Consider the following 16873-nt stretch of genomic DNA (forward strand, 5'->3'; position numbering starts at 1 on the left):
CAGTTATTGTTGATAGTTCATTCTCAATTCATTTCTTTCCCAATACACGCCCTGATAAGGTAGTCACATTGCATTATGGGTAAATTTAAAGCATTTTCTGAAACTGTAGATTTTATTCTGTTTGGTTTTAAAATGGAAACTTTTTGATCTTTGTAGTTGTATTGTCCTCGGATTTATTTACGATTGATAAAAATAAATTCAAAAACGAAAATTGAATGAAATAATTACTTTCAGATTGTAAGCATTAAACTAACATTAGCAATGTTATACAATACTTTCATTTTATACAAAACCTGCCCCAACTTATCTTCTTTGTGTTGTTAGTCCACCAGTCACTTTCGATTTTTGTCTGGAAACTACTAACAGCTGGAAGTATTACACATGAAGCTTCACAAGTATCAACATCGTTTTACTAATTACTAAGTCGAATCTCCATCTAGAACCTCTACATAGTTATAATAGTAATGGCTATTTTTCAACAGTGCAGTCAGACATTAAACTCATTACTTGGCAAAATGTTTGCAAAATATTCCAAATATTACTTGCTTTTTATGCAAGTTTGTTTCATAATAACTCCTTCAGTTTTCAAGTTACTGTATTTACGGTCCTGAATGTGTTTATAGGTATTTACCAACAGGCTATGCCGGTTGATTTAAAGAAAAAGATATACTGGTGACATCACAAAAGCTTATTGAAATCTTGAGTTGTATCTTTAATGTGGGTCAAAATATTAAAGAGAACGCCATCATCTCTGCATTTTGCCAAGAATTTCGCTCAGCTTCTGCGCACGTATTCTTTTCTGTCATAATTGCATTTTCTTTTTTCTCCCAACAAAATCAAATTCACCTTTGTTGACCTCGTAACACTACTTCAAGCTGAAGTATCATAAACAATGTTATTAATAACAATAAACCAAGTCATTGACCTTGGCAACGTTGCAAAATATAATATTTGACAAGTATGTAATTTAAAAATGTGACACTAATTTCGACAGCTTAAGGGGTCTAGACTTTAATTGTCCAATTGCAATGACCGTTGTTTTAACTACATGTTTGATGTATCACAGCACTACTTTTGCATTCAATTTACAGTGTACAATATAATGACAAAACTTTGTTTAAACCCTTTGAATGTAAAATTATTGTTATTTTTGTAAATATTGTACCAACAAAGAAACCTTATTAATAACATAAAACCTATTCACTTCTGAAGAAAAAAAAATGAATACAAATAATGGTTTAATTTCACTCCTTCTGGTTGACTTTTTGTTCTTTAAATTACAATTGTTTACAAGTTTTTTCCCCAACACATTTGCATATTCAACAAAAATTGGAATTATTTTTTAAGGGGGAAAATGACATCTTTAAGATCAATAACTAACAACTATTTTTACACATGTTGTTTTGTACAAATACTTGAAAAGCCTTTATGAGGTGAACTAGTTGAACCACTTCTCAACTTGGCAATCACCTTTGTAATCATATAGATAAATTAATTGTGCTTAAAAATCTTCCATCTGGAAAATTAAGAAAGTAAAAATGCAATCTATACCTTTGCTATCTTTCTTCTATTTATTATTCTAAAACCGATTTAATTATTCATTTCTATCTAGTGTACAAATACTCGCGTTGAAACTGTAGAGCTTTTTCATACGCAATCAAATCGGTTCCTTCGACACATACTGCTGTTCGCACGGTTATTATCACCTCTCGCTGATCCCGGCTTACATCCACCTCACCAATAACTTGATAGAGACAATTTATCTTGGCTTGAAATGGTTCTATAAGTCTTGTATTGATTGTTAAACTGTGTCGTTTATCTCTGCTGGATAGGATTCCTTTCTCCGACTTGATATCTCTTTCTATCAATCTAAAACAATTAAATGTGAAGTTAAATCAATTATGGTTGTAGATAGTATTCCCACATGATGTGTGTCTGTATGCAAATAAAGTTATAGGACACATGAGCTCAACTTGTACTCGCCTTCTGTGATCTTACTGTTGATGTTACAGTCATCAATTTGTAGCCGATTTTCGGTACTGTTATATTTCCGGAATAGGACATAGGAATATTTAGTAATACAACATCACATGTGTATCTAGAATAACCTACCCTTAACCTAACCTTACATGATACTTCGGAAATAGATAGTATGTGGAGATACAGCACTGGGAATCGGGTGCAATTTGTTAAAAATGTTAGGCTATGTGCAACATACGTTTTACTGTAGTGTTAGGTATGGAAGCGTCTATGTGCTATCCACTCAGTACTACCACAGCATAGAGTACTAACTAAACATGTTGAATAATTAATAATGAGCAATCAAAGCAATTGATACAATGAAATGATCAACAAAAGCAGCCTGAACAAGCTATGAAAATAATGGAACAGTCTTGATTTCAATACATGCCAAAAACTCCCTATATTCAAGTGAAGTTGGCAAGATAATCCATGTCAATCATGTCGACATAAACTCTTTTGTAGAGTAACTTGGTATGATAAATCTATCTCATCATGTCAATATGCAGTTTTTGTGAAGTAAACTTGACAATATAATGTATCTCCCCATGATGACATATAATGTTTACTATGTCGACATAATAATTAATATTCATATTTATGTCGACTTGACAAGATAAATTATCTTCACAAGTCGCCAAATAAATGGCACTTAGACGCTTCCGTAGTTAGGAGATCTGTTTGCTCTTTTTATTTTGGTACTTTACGTACAGGTTTGATGTATCATTCTTAATTTTTCATTTTAAATACTGTTTTTTTGTTATTTAACAAAATGCCAAAGTATAAATACTGGCTTTGCATGTTTTTTGTTTGCAATGTTGCACCACAAATGAAAAATTTACCAGAGGGAAATATACTAGAGCCTAGGCTACTAATGCCTGGTCTGGGCCTAGGCCTACTACTAGCTAGGCATGTAGGCTACTGTACTGCTGGCTTGTCAGTGTAGTACACACACATCACAGTGCCTACTACTAATACTATTATAGTATTACTTTAGTAGACTAGCCTAGGCTAGGTTATTAGGGTCTAGCTTGGCCTACTAACTAGAAGGCTAGTTAGTAGTAGGCCTACAAACAAGACAAGACACCACTAACTAGGCCTAGAGGCTAGGCCTAACCTTCCTATAACTCTTGCCGTTTTAGGAACTCTTTCATTGCAGATTTCTTCAACAGTTTTAATACAACCGGGCGGAGGTAAACTTGCAAAAGATGACATTTGTTTTTCATAAAAATAATCAAATTTTACCGCGGCTGCTGCGGACGACATAGGATTGTTTGCAGCGTGTGTCGTGCAATAATAAATGTCCCCCTCAACGTCAACATCATGTAAAGTCCCTGGATGAAAAGCAGCTGTTGATTACCAGGGGCACTTTAATCCGATTGCCAAATTGGGGGAATTCCCTTCCATTCGACACGTTTCATTTTTACCATACGTCGTCTGTACAACAAGTATGGGTTATCGGCTTAACGTTGCATCTAGAGGACGTTATTTTACACGGCCGTATTATAAACTTAGAAAAGATAAAGCGATTGGGGTGAAAAGTGTACATTTGATAGAGAAGTATTAATCATTGCTATAAAAAACACCTATTGATTCTAGATACTTCTAAAGTATGCAATATTCAAACCATTGCTCCCCTAGGAGGATTGCTGATAAAGAGTTAATGAGATAGTTTTATTAACCAGTCTTGTTTTAAAAAATGCTTTAGCTTAAAGTTGTCAAACGATAATATATAAACATTTGTTTTGTATAACAGTAAAGAATTCCTAATTAAAATAATAACACATTACAACACATTGTAATAATAATAATAATAATTTTAATAATAAATGATAATAACAATAATAATTTAATAATAATTTAGGTATTTGTATAGCGCCAGAATCAACTAAACCGAAGTAAAAATCAAAGGCGCTTATATTGGATGTTAAAAAGATGCGTTTTAAGTTTTTTTTTTAAATAGCAATAGACGTTGATTCAGTAAAATGACGAGGGAGAGAATTCCAAAGAGAAGCAGCAGAGAACAAAAGACCTTTGTCCATAAGAATTAATTCTAGGAACAAGTAGTAGGTTTTGATCAGCCGAACGAAGACAAGCAAGAGGGGTGTAAGGTTGTTTAAGAAGTAGCGCTTTGTAATTAATAGTAAACAACCAGTTTACCAAGTTATGACGAGTAGGCCTTCGTGAATATAAAGCTGGTATAAGGCAGGCTAATAACGGTATGTATGCTAATTAGGGACGGAGCAGAACAAAACAACCGGTCCTTCTTGCATTGTACAGTTGATATCTCTTCATTTAACGAAACACCCATCTTTGTATACGACTCATTGCCCGTGATGGTGATGTGACGAAATGTATACTTGAAAGTATATTATTCATTAATTTTATAGCTTCTCTGGCAGTTCTTATTCAACGTTAGGAAGAATACGGAATAATACGGAAACATCTAGCGGAATTTGTTCAGCCCATCCACGAGTGTCAAACCGCGTTACGCCCGGTTGCTTTTCGATTTCACAAATCGTATGCATTGCGCATTGGCAATTATAGTGACTCTTAACGCAAGATTGTCAACAACAGTTTCGAATTTTACCAAAAATACATAATGTTTGTCAAGATACTATTTGTGGGCTTAATTGTCGGAGTTGAATTTAGCAGCACTAGTCGAATCGGTAAGTTATCATTTACTTTAAAAAAAGAAAACTTGAATTTTGCCTCTGGCGAGATCAAAATTTATTTGAAGTGAACTGTGCCGATGAGTCGTGCTTTACGTAAATATGCACTGCGGGGCAAACCCTGTCTTTCACACCGTTTTCAGATGATTAGGCTGAACATTAATTTACGTCTGTACCTGTATATGTTTTTATTTTATTTATTCGGTATTGAAACAAGGAGGAATTCCTCTATGTGTTAATATACGATTCTAATTAACAAGGCAGATAATTCCAAGAAACCATAAAGTACCTTTTAGATATTTAAACATTTAAAAAAATATATATCTAAAAAAAAAATCATAGCATTTCAATTGAACTGAAATTGTTATATACAGTAGAGGACTTCGGTACACAAGAATGTCTTGCCATTCATTTCACTCATACACCCCACCCCCACCTCACCCTCTAATGGGAATGTTTCTTGAATAGTGTTAGATTACATATATTACTTTTTTTTTCGTTTTAGCCTTACCCAATGGATCTATTTCAATATTTTAAATATTACTGTATTTGATCACGTCTATTTTTAGTCGCGTGAAAACGCGACTCTATTGCTCACTATGTCGGTCGGTCGGTTGGTCGGTCGGTCGGTAAACACTAACTCAACTTTGCGCACGCGACTACAGCCATGTATATGGCCTTGTTTGAGAAAAGCACAAATATTAGCTTGCACTTTTTCGCCTTGAGAAAAATACATATTTTACTCGCATGTCACTCGAATAATATAGTCGAGTGACATGCACGGACGTGTGTCTGGATCACGCGAAACGATATTGATAAAGAATTAATTTTGACCAGATTTCTGTCAAATAAGGGCGTGTGGGACAGTGTGTTGAACGTTTGACTACTGGATCCGAGTCTCGCCGCAATGACTGTAACCTTTGACAAGACACTTTATTTCGTTTGCTTCTCCCCACCCAGGTGAATAATGTGTACCTGGTATAGGTCAAAACACAATTGCGCTGCTGATTATACGCTATAGCTGCATTATGGGAGTATCCATGCGTGTTTGATCAAAATGACCGGTGTAATAATGTGAAACGCTTAGCTTTGTGTTATAGCGCTATCATAACAACGAATAATTAATACGTGAAATTATTGGACTTCATTATTGAAAACACTACATTTATTTCAACATAAACAGATGGATAATTAAAAACAGGATGCAGAGTCACCATATATCATTGATATTTGATTTCTAGTATTGATTATTCTATTAACAAATGCTTGAGGCGCTGTGTGACAATAATCTTATGATACATAACGATGGTTAATAGTTAGAGATACGATAAGTATGAGAAACGTGTAAACGTGAATCAACCGAGGGAGAACAATCAATAAAATATGGACGAAAGTATTAATAAATAAATATAATAGCATAATGTACTGGAATGTATAATGTTATAAATTAAAAATGATGGTGACGTAATGTGATCGCAAAATGCTGAATGCTAACGTTATTATGTTGTCGTGATGATTATGTCATCCTGCAATATTATGCAAATATGATTATGTGATCTTGATGATCATGGCATATGACATGCTGCAATAACTGAACACGATGATCTTGATGATCATGTTATAACATGCTAACATGATTACAGTATAATGTGATCGCGATTATTATGATTAAATGATTGCAATGTATGCAAACATGAATATGTGATCGTGATGATCATGGCATATGCCATGCTGCAATAACTGAACACGATGATCTTGAGGATCATGTTATAACATGCTAACATGATTACAGTACAATGTGATCGCGAATATTATGATTTCATGCTTGCAATATTATATGCAAACATGATTATGTGATCGTGATGATCATGGCAAATGACATGCTGCAATAATTGAACACGATGATCTTGATGATCATGTTATAACATGCTAACATGATTACAGTGCAATAATATGTCATCGTGATGATTATGATGTCATGCTGCAATATATGCAAACATGAATATGTGATCGTGATTATCATGGTATATGAAATGCTGCAATAATTGATTCTGATGATCATGTTATAACATGCTAACATGATTACAGTATGTCATCGTGATGATTATGACATGGCATGCTGTAATGCTAATATGATGTACATGTGATCATGCTGATCTAAAGAAAGAAAGATCATCATATGACATGTTGGAACATGCTAACATGATAATGTGATGGTGATGATCATGACACGCTGCAAATGATGTGATCATGATCACTATAACAAGCTGCAACATGATAATGTGATGATGGTGATCATGATATTAAAACAACGCTGCAAATGATGTGACCATGATGATCATTACGATATGCTGCAAATGTTAACACGATGTGATCTTGATATATTGGCGTATAATATGCTGCAGTTAAGCTAGTGATGATCACAATATGATATGTTGTAATATGATGACACGTGACGATTATGTTATAAAACAAACATTACATTCAAACTTCTTCAAACCGAGAATGTTATTCAGAAACATTATTACATACTATAGAACCAGTTCGTGGCTTATTGCATGTTGTTTTGATTTGTATCATTGAGAAGTTTCATGTGTATCATGACTACACATGTTTTATGTATCATCGTATGTTGTATTAATTAGTTTGATTATTACCTTGTTCGACTATAGTGAATGTTATTCCATCCGTAACATTATAGTTAGTAACATGAACCATCGAGATATTTCATCATGCATGACTTTTAATATAAAATGGGTGTTTACATGATTGATTTAAGAAGGCCTGGCTCACAATTGGGATTATGGAATCTACTGGAAATGTTGACGTGTCAAAAATTGAAGTTGTTGTTGTTGTTGTTCCCACTAGCGACGCAACGTGACGCAATCTAGGCCTACGCAACGTAAGATAATGCCCTTCCAATAATGTCGCCTGCGTGAAATCAAACCTGCAATGTCTTCTTAAAATTCAGGATATTAACCATCTTCAACAAAGTGTTTTTCTTTATTCATGGCTAAACTCGATCCTTCCATCACACTTTGATGATTTATTTAGTTTCAATCTTAATTTTCATAATCACAAAACTCGGAGCGCAAATCAAATACGTATTTTTTTTTAAACTAGGCCTACTTCTTTTAAACATAGCATTAAGTTCACTGGTCCTAAACTCTGGGATAGCGTACCAGTTCCTATAAAAAGTGCTTTGTCAAAGAAGAGTTTTTCTTTTAAGTTGAAACGACATCTCTTATCCAGTTATGTGTAATTATCCTTTCACTCATTGTAGTTTTTATATTTAGTCTTTTTCGGTACCCTGAAACTAAAAGTCTTCATTACTGTTTTTGTCCTGTTTCTGGTTCCCGTGTTGTCCTGTTTTCTTTTTCAGTTTTTATGGATTGCCTTATACAAGCTTCGCTTTTTTGGAATGTTGCCCCTCTTATTTTAATCATATTTACTGTAAATTTTTATTTACTATAAATTGTTATTTACTATGAAATTATAAGAGAAATAAATGTTACTTTGATTGATTGATTGCAGCACTGTTGCGTCGTCGGTTCCCACTTGTGATTACGCAATACAGCACTTTGCGTCAATATACGTTGCAGTCCAGGACGAATCTTCTCTGTAGGCCTATACTGTACAATTTGTGTTGGTCAAATAATGAAATGAAAGGGAGATTTATATGCTTATTCCAAGCGATGTTTCATCGGAGGAATTTATTCGAGTGTGCGTTTTTTCAAAGCAGGGCGTTTATTTAAATAAATACGGTGTAGTATTTGATACTACACTCACCACACTTACGTTTGAATACCCCGCGCGTACTCTTGATAATTTGCGGCTCTCGGAGAACATTACTTTCTTTTTGCTAATGTACCTTTAATATACTATCCGATTTATTTTAATGTGTATGACCATTGAACTTGTAAGTCATAATTGATAATTCGCAGGTAATGTAAAATAATATGTACAGTGTAATATGCATAGCTAATGTAGTATAAGCTTCGTGTTGTGGGCGCATTGACTGTGATAGCAATTTGTGTTAATTACAATCAAACGAGAACATTCTGTACAAGTGGAACGAATAACATGATTTGGCATAATTAGGTAAAAATCCTCCTTCTGGGCATTATTCATTATCCTTGGGGATTTTCTGGTGTCGATTACAGACAGATAATATATACTTATAAACTATTTTTTCTATACTTATATAATTATGGGCTTTACAGTAAATTATATACTAAGTTATTTTGTGTATACGTATACCCGTGTGTGCATTTATAATACGAAAATTGTAGTACATGCATTACATTGTACTTCCATATTTGGGTACCTATGATTTATAATGTTCGAAGTCTATCATCGAATCCTATTGTATATGTGTGTGTGTATTATGATATTTCATGTTAAAAAGCTGATAATGGCATATTACATGGATATTACACACATGTAGTCGTAGAAAGAAACCGTATTTTGTGTTTGCTTATGAACAATCATTTATATTAATTTTATTTCATAATTAATACAACTCGCTCCAAATTTCTGTTCAATTCAATGCATTACATTTTCTTCTTCATATTTTTATATACCTCGCTTGGGAATAGTTTTATTCATATCAATTTTTCGTCGTTGTAATTTCAACATTACATTACCATATAAACGACGAGATTGAGGAGCTTACGGGTATTTATTTTGATATTCTTTACAGCCTGGCTTATTCAATTTAGACACCAAATGAAAAGGCAGTAAAACTTGAAATATTGACATTGCTATTTTTTAGAGTTAATGTCACATGATTGACAGAGTAAATTGAAAATTTCAGAATAAACGATATCAGGTGATATCAAAGAATGTCGGTAACATTAAATACAAATAATAACTGTCGCCACGATTGGTTTAAGAATGCCGGGTGAAATTTGCAATCAGTGTAATAGTATAGCACTGAAACATTGCCATGTTCTGTGTCTAGGCCTATACTCCAAGGAGGAGGGGGAAATCAGATTGTTTTAACCAACCACAATGACCTAGACTATGCTATTTATTAGGCCTACTAAAGGCTGATTAACAAGACATTTTTTAAATTTAGCAGCTAATTTAATATTATTCAAAATTATGCACGAATATTTCATGTCTCGTGTCAAATATTCATTATGCAATAATTCTGATTTATTTAAGTTTAGACACTGATCCCAAGCCGCATTAGACAACGCAGTATAATAATATCAATGCATTTTTTCTTTAATGTAGACCCATATTTAGACTTATTACGTTTTACATATTTGTTATTTAGTTATGTCCAACCAATAAAAACCGCACTTTTACGCATAGTTAAATGGTCTACAGACGAGCGGTAACGGTAAGCGGAAAACCGCGTAGCTTGTCCTATACGTAGAAACTGTATATCTATCCTGAGCGGAAACCGCCCGTCCGATCCGCGTTATGTCATAAGGAATAACATATATTCTATAATTTGTATTACCGATACCGCTCGTCTGTGTAAATTGGCTTTTAGTGGTCCTTATTAGAGTCATTTATAACAGCTGCTTTCTGTATTCAAATGACCGTCTCTCTCTCATGCTAAGTTCTCCAGGTAAGTTGGAGAAGGCCTGGTTATGTGTAGGATTAACAATATGTTTTGTAAATCAATTTCCCACGACAATAATGTTCCAGCATCCGTTAAAAACGAAATGTTTACAATAATGGACCTACTTTTATGAACCTTAGCGACAAAGTACCACTGTCGTCTAATGTATGATAATCGATAAGCAATACGGATCGATATAACAGAAATAAACATTTTAAATCAACACATTCAGTGATGTTTTTTAAAACAGAGAAATCAATATTTGAGTGCATCCTTGAACGTAAGAGTGATTTAGGTTACGAAATGTACGTAAACTGGCGATCGTATAAGGCGAGATATCCGATATAGCACGATTCTCTGAAATGGTAACCAACTCAAGCTATTGTTCTTGCGGCACGTCATTGCAAAATGTAACCTTAAGGGTAGAGCTTTTAACCCTCGTCGTATCCAAATGCTATAATGTACCTAAACATTTTTTTAAATCATCCTTTATTTCAAATATAAAAAAACAATAGAATGTAACAAACATCCCTTCAGATATCTCTCTCTTTAGTTTCCGCGAAACGTATATTTGATAGCATTAATTGAACTTCCGGATTGTTGCGTCGGCGGCGCGATGCTCGAATTTTCATGAGAATTTAAGTTTCAAAGAACCATACGTGTACATTGTTTATTCCTTACTCACCCTAACATAAGGTTGGTTCTCACTAGAGACGCAATTCGAATTCGAATAATCCTTCGCTTGTGATTGGTCAAATCAATTACAGTACATTGCACTACGTTTTTGCGTTGCATTTCTAGTGTGAACCACGCTTTAGGTAAATTTCCTGAGTCTTAAGTTTTCCCCCGAGGCCTTATTCCCGTTTCACACGAACCCTGCGTGACCTCCCTCTCACTGAGCGCGTAACAAGCGAACCCTATATCTAGTTCATGTGATTTTATATTCTGCATTTATTTTATTTCGTCATTAAATATAAATGACAGTTTTTACCCAGTTTGGTTGTACAGTTTCTTTGTTCATGGACTCTGCGACATAAAATAGTATGATACGTCTTATTAATTCTACTGCCTCTGATTTATTCCTGAATGACGCCTGCAATTAGGTAGAGATTATGGTTTTGATATTGTAAATTAATAGACATGAATACCAAAGAAAATGTTAAATTGATTTAATTTTGTCTGCTTCAAAAATTAATGCTGTCAAGATAAGGTCATCAGTCGACCTCGTTTCTAATTTGAAGGAACCAGCTAAAAATAGACTAAGTAATATCTTTAAAAAATAATAACTCGGCTAGTTGATTTGGTGTTTTGTACCGATTATGTTTTGGTGGGTGGGTGGTCGGTGGTCGGGTTCAAAACAGCATTAGTTGCTGTGGCCCACTACAGAGTAACATGTGGTTAAATTATTATTAATTATTATTATTAAACTATAAATATCATGTTTTTAATATTATTAAAGGAATCTAGGCCCGTTGCCACCTGGGTTTTGCCACCCGACCTTTTCCTGAATTATGTGTATATAGACATAAATGATGAAATAAAATTAGAACGTACAAACCCACAAAAGAGAATATATTGTCAAAATAGAAACAAAGTAGAGCGCGTGCTAAATAAGTAACCATAAACATATGATGAATGGGCGCCATGTTGTTTTTTCTTCGATCATTGGAAATTTGCAAACTTCAAGATTACTGCAACAGATTAATGATACAGTCCAATCTATAACGTCTCTATTTATATATCGGTCGAAAAAGTAAATTGGAAATAAGTGGTGCACCTGGTTGATTCTTAGGTTTTGGTCAGTACAGTTTTTAAAAATAATGAATGATTAAGAAAATTCCATCGTTTAAAAGAATATCTATATAGACCCATTATGTGAAGCGAGAAGTTATATTCAATTTTATTTACAACTTTTCCGAGCGATTTCACTCCTATAGGTCTATCTTTAAAGCAACGTGTGCGTATAAGTATACATAATATATTCATGCACTACTTAGCATGATGTTGACAACGCTAAATATTACTTGGGTTATGTATGTATTGGATATTGTTAACGTCTTGTACAACTTCTTTCCATTATACATAACTATATATTATATACTATATATACTAATATACCAAATTAATATGCTTATTAATCTCATAAAAACATTGTATATATATATAGATATGTATTGGTGACGTGTCAAAAGATAATTAAAATCTCGAGTAACCTGTATCTTTACAAGGGCCGAAATATTAAATAGCGCGCCCTCTGTCCTTGTATCTGTAACTTTTTCTTTTTAGGAGATTTGGTTATATTGTAGAATCCTAACAAAATTTTAACCATTTAACATCGAAAATAAAAAACAAAAAACTCGACGTCACCAGTGCAAGTTAGTAGAGTACACGTACTCATTTTGGCCTTCCTTCTTCAACTAAATTGTTGATTTGTCATCACCAAAACATAATACTGTGTATGTCATAAATTTAAATTTCTCAATTTTCTTTTTTTGAACAGGGCCGAATTTTCTATTCATTTCTCTTATAAATACTAACGATGAACCATCTTTTTACTATGTTCCATCGCCGTTTTTTGTATACTAATTTATTGACCGTAATTACATTTTCTAATTTAACTGTGATTCCACATGGTTTGTGTTTTAAACAATTTTCGTCGAATTGTATTACGAATCAACTACATGTATTTTTAACCTATTTGCAATTCATTTTTATTCGTTAAGCAACCTCACGAACACGTCACTGAATATCAGTTCCGTTTTTAATACAGCCCTTAGGCGTGTACTATATATTGTACAAACATTGCTGTTGCTTGGAGCGATGTTAATAAAACAAATTATGTAATGCAATTTTGTGTCATAAATTGTTTTGTTTTAGGGTATTTGATATCAGAAATCGTTTGCCATTTAATGGCAAATGTTCGTGCGTGCTACGCACACAACAACTGTTTCTTTTCTTTAGGTATACCAAAGTATTTCCACTAAAATATATACATGCGAGTAAACAGTATGCAAAGTACATTTATAACGTAAACTAGGAATTTGAAATCGAAACAAAATTAAGATTTTCTAATTGTTGTTACTGATTTATCAAGTAAAGAAAATACGTTCCATTTTTTTTTGCACAATGGCACTTCATAAAACAAGGATCACAATGGTATCTGTCAGTTTCCTTCGCCTTCCTAGATAATCTCTGATGCCAAGCAAGATACCTTGCCAAAATTGTTAATGACGACACGATTAGGCTGGCATTGAGACGTGTCATTTAAAACATTTCGACTTCAGTGGGAATACATACTAAACCAAATCACAAAGTCACATGACTAGACTTGTTAATGTTCTGTGAGTGGGTTGCATTTACAATTTGCTTACATGGGAAACAAATTAATAGTTACACAGAGGCGCCTGGTTCTAGCGATAGAAATAATTAACAACACATTCAAAGTCAGATGTGATAAGGTCCTTCACTTTTAAAGGTGTGTAGGCCTACGAAAGAAGTGGAGGAGGGCACTTCTGTGTTAGGCAATTGTATTCGTGAGGACTTGCATGTATTATGAAGTGCAGTCCGTCACGTTGCAATGTTCTTACTGTAGGTGGGTGTTATGTATGGAAAGCACGAAGTAAAACAAAGAATATGATTTCCGGATTTAGAAAAAAACCTCAGAAACAGAAACTCATAAGCAGATAATGTATACCTCGTCGCTGTCACTTCCATTTATCATGTGGTTTAAACTCTTTTGAGCAGTAGTTTTGAGGACAGTGCATTTTAGTATGAAAAGAATAGGAGTTCTACACGATAGATAAGAGGGGATAACTGAAGAAGTATTTGTTGTTTGCTCTTAGTCTTTGTGTTAGTGTTTGGGTTTCCTGCTTCCCCGACCGTCGACGAGACCGTTTTTAGAAAGGTCCGGTTTAACGTGAGATTCGTTTTGCTGGCTGTCGCCACTGTATATTATTATGATTTGGCCTAACAGAATGTGTTTTCATCATTTTCGTATATTTTATATATAAACAGGGTGGTTAGAGTATTTTTCTTTTACATTTCAATTATCCTTAGGCCCAACTTTTTTTTCAATGGTGGGTTTAAGTTTATTGAACAAATTAGAAATAAAAAACAATTAGATGTAGGCCTATTTGAATCTTTTTATTTTAATTTTTTTCTTTTGAACAATCCAACGATCACTCTTTATCGTGTCGATGAGATGGCGGTTCCTAGAAAGAATTGTTTATTTTTACTTCTAAAATTGCGTTGATTGCAACCTTATTGATAAAAACTCATAATAGAAATTTAAAATAACATTGTTCTAGAGAGTCCACTAATAAGTTTAGTATCAGACAATATAATATATAAAACAAAAAGAAGTTAGGAAAGCCATTATGATTATGATTTATTTTTTAAAAATCTTCTGAAGAACTTCTGTTCCGTAATTATGTTTTACCATGACTGTTTCAAAAATCCACTATATTATTCTTTCCACCACAGTAGTTATTCTTCCGTTCATCATCTATTTCGAAAGTTATTCGTTTATCTATGAAACACGTAACCTTCACCACACAATTCATTAATTATACATTTTCGCCTCCGGGGAACGCATACTGTTAACTTAAATAAAAAATTTACTATATATACAGTCACTATTATTCTTGGTAATTCATTATATTCCTTTTTTTAAATACAAATTCGCCAAAAAACTAATGTTCTATCTGATTGTAAAAGACAAAGTCTAAAAACAATTGCGTATATCATTTCTAAGATTGTATATACTTATTTATAAATCAAATTCTCGGTTGACTTTAATGTTATTGATTGAATAAATTCCATTAGCGCCTTTCATTGTATAATATATTAGATGTTGAAAAAAAACTTTTCATGGCCATTTTAAGATGCAGCATTTCATTGGGTGAATTCCTTTAGTTGTTCGAGTCATATCAGTTTTTAAACTCGAGCGTCGTGTCGGACGTGCCGCGTGTCGTACAACTGACACTGCTGACAGTGACGTATTGACGCAAAGTGATGTATTGCGTAATCACAAGTGGGAACCGACGACGCAACAGTGCTGCAAAAAATCGCAGATTTGATTTCACGCAGGCGGTGGCAAACACAATTATTGGAAGGGCATTTTTTACGTTGCGTAGGTTGCGTGCGTGGCTAGTGGGAACCAAGCTTTAGACGCAACGTAAGGACGTAAATGCAACGCAAGCTTGTTAACCAATGACAAGCGAAACTGTGACAAATCCATCGCTTGTGATTCGTCAAATCACTTACTTTGCGTTCCGTCCTTTTGTTGCGTACTCTAGTGAGAACCAAGCATTAGCGAACTTCACATTTTTTAGCTTTTTTTACTTATTTTTCTAAACCTTTAGAATTGATACAGCTTTTTAACTTTTATACATTTACATACAATATTATATCACATATTTATCACTTCTGGACAACAGTCGACGGTAAATTATTCAAATTAATCTGCGCATGTGTCAAAAACCGTTCTGTTCATTATCGACTGTATTTCGTCCGTCTTTTCAAACTGTCCCGAAAGCTTGTCATTGATTCGGTATATCCTACATACCCTCCCAATCGAACATCAAATGTCTGTTTTTAGTCGCGTGGACGCGACTCTATAGTTCACTACGTCGGTCGGTCGGTCGGTCTGTCTGTCGGTCCGGTATCACTATGCGTTTTAGCACGCGACTTATGGCTGTTGGCCTTGTTAGTAGACAGTTTAAATGTTATTCTTTCGATTTAAAACACAACTATTCCAAATATATGGCATCTGGAAATTGCTCTCAAAATAGGGTTTGATAACAGTTAATTTGAATTATTATTAGAATATTTTATTGTATTTTGAATCAAATTAAATCAAATTTGGTTACCAAATAAGAAGATGGCTATCAATACACCACACATACAAATTATAAATTCAAATTATTTCCAGAAATAAAACAAAAATAGCTGTATTATTATTCTTCGTGGGTGTTTAACAAACGTGGCATATATGTTTTCTCATAAGACATCAATAATTAAAATAAGTATTATTTCTTTAATTTACAATTGTAATAAAAACCACAGAAATTTACTGTTGTTGCAAATTAATTTTCAGTATCACATGATGACTGAGCGCGTACAAAAACTGTATCAACTTTATATCAGTAGTTGAACGCGCGCTTAGAACTCGTTGTGATGTCACTAGCGATGATAATATTGATAAATTTAACAATATATTTCATAATTAAACATAATTATTTTCACTTTAGGTCATTTTACCACTGGCTATACTTAACCTATTAACTTATAAGATATATTAATAATAAAATCATTGATATTACTCGTATGGCTACTGTAGGCCTAGTCTAGCACGAATTCTGTTTGTTTTTTGTATCGAATTTCATAAGACGGTCGATGTCTTGACCGCAACGAACAACAATTGATATTCTCGGCTTTTTTTATATATAGGTTACACAAGCATTTTGATTCAAAATTAATTGACATTGTAATTTCATGTTATATTCTTGTTTCAGTTCTTAATTATTAACACGTAGTATTTTAACACAGTGTGAGAAAAACATGTTATTATTGTTAGCCTACTTTAGTATACAAATATTTATGA

General features: G+C 33.5%; 2 protein-coding genes across 3 annotated transcripts in view; one reads left to right on the forward strand and one right to left on the reverse strand.

Annotated features, from left to right (window-relative positions):
• Positions 1–7: 7 nt before the first annotated feature.
• On the reverse strand, positions 8–3300 carry LOC144849902 (CST complex subunit TEN1-like). 2 transcript variants are annotated; one of them, XM_078707010.1, is made up of 3 exons: positions 3137–3300; positions 1683–1869; positions 8–1516 (listed from the first exon to the last, which is right to left on the reverse strand). In XM_078707010.1, exons 1-3 carry the CDS (start codon positions 3283–3285, stop codon positions 1502–1504), a joined length of 351 nt encoding a protein of 116 aa, XP_078563136.1. In that variant the 5' UTR covers positions 3286–3300; the 3' UTR covers positions 8–1501. The 2 variants fall into 2 exon arrangements, with proteins under 2 accessions (XP_078563136.1, XP_078563135.1); XM_078707009.1 differs by lacking the exon at positions 8–1516 and having other exon boundaries at positions 1549–1869.
• A 977-nt stretch (positions 3301–4277) lies between these two features.
• Positions 4278–16873, forward strand: part of LOC144849889 (protein sidekick-2-like) — a 42260-nt gene continuing 29664 nt past the window's right edge. The window contains exon 1 of the mRNA XM_078706990.1: positions 4278–4688. Coding sequence (XP_078563116.1) covers positions 4622–4688 — 67 coding nt within the window. The 5' untranslated portion in view covers positions 4278–4621. The remainder of the gene's footprint in view (positions 4689–16873) is intronic.

This window comes from Antedon bifida, chromosome 8, assembly GCF_963402885.1.
Source record: "Antedon bifida chromosome 8, ecAntBifi1.1, whole genome shotgun sequence".
In the NCBI taxonomy this organism is placed as follows: Eukaryota; Metazoa; Echinodermata; class Crinoidea; order Comatulida; family Antedonidae; genus Antedon; species Antedon bifida.

Coding starts and splice junctions, on each gene's coding strand:
- LOC144849902 (XM_078707009.1), bottom strand. CDS start 3,285: ATGTCGTCCGCAGCAGCCGCGGTAAAATTTGATTATTTTTATGAAAAA. Junction 1,870..3,136: donor ACGGCAAGAGTTATAGGAAG/GTTAGGCCTAGC, acceptor TAATTGTTTTAG/ATTGATAGAAAGAGATATCA.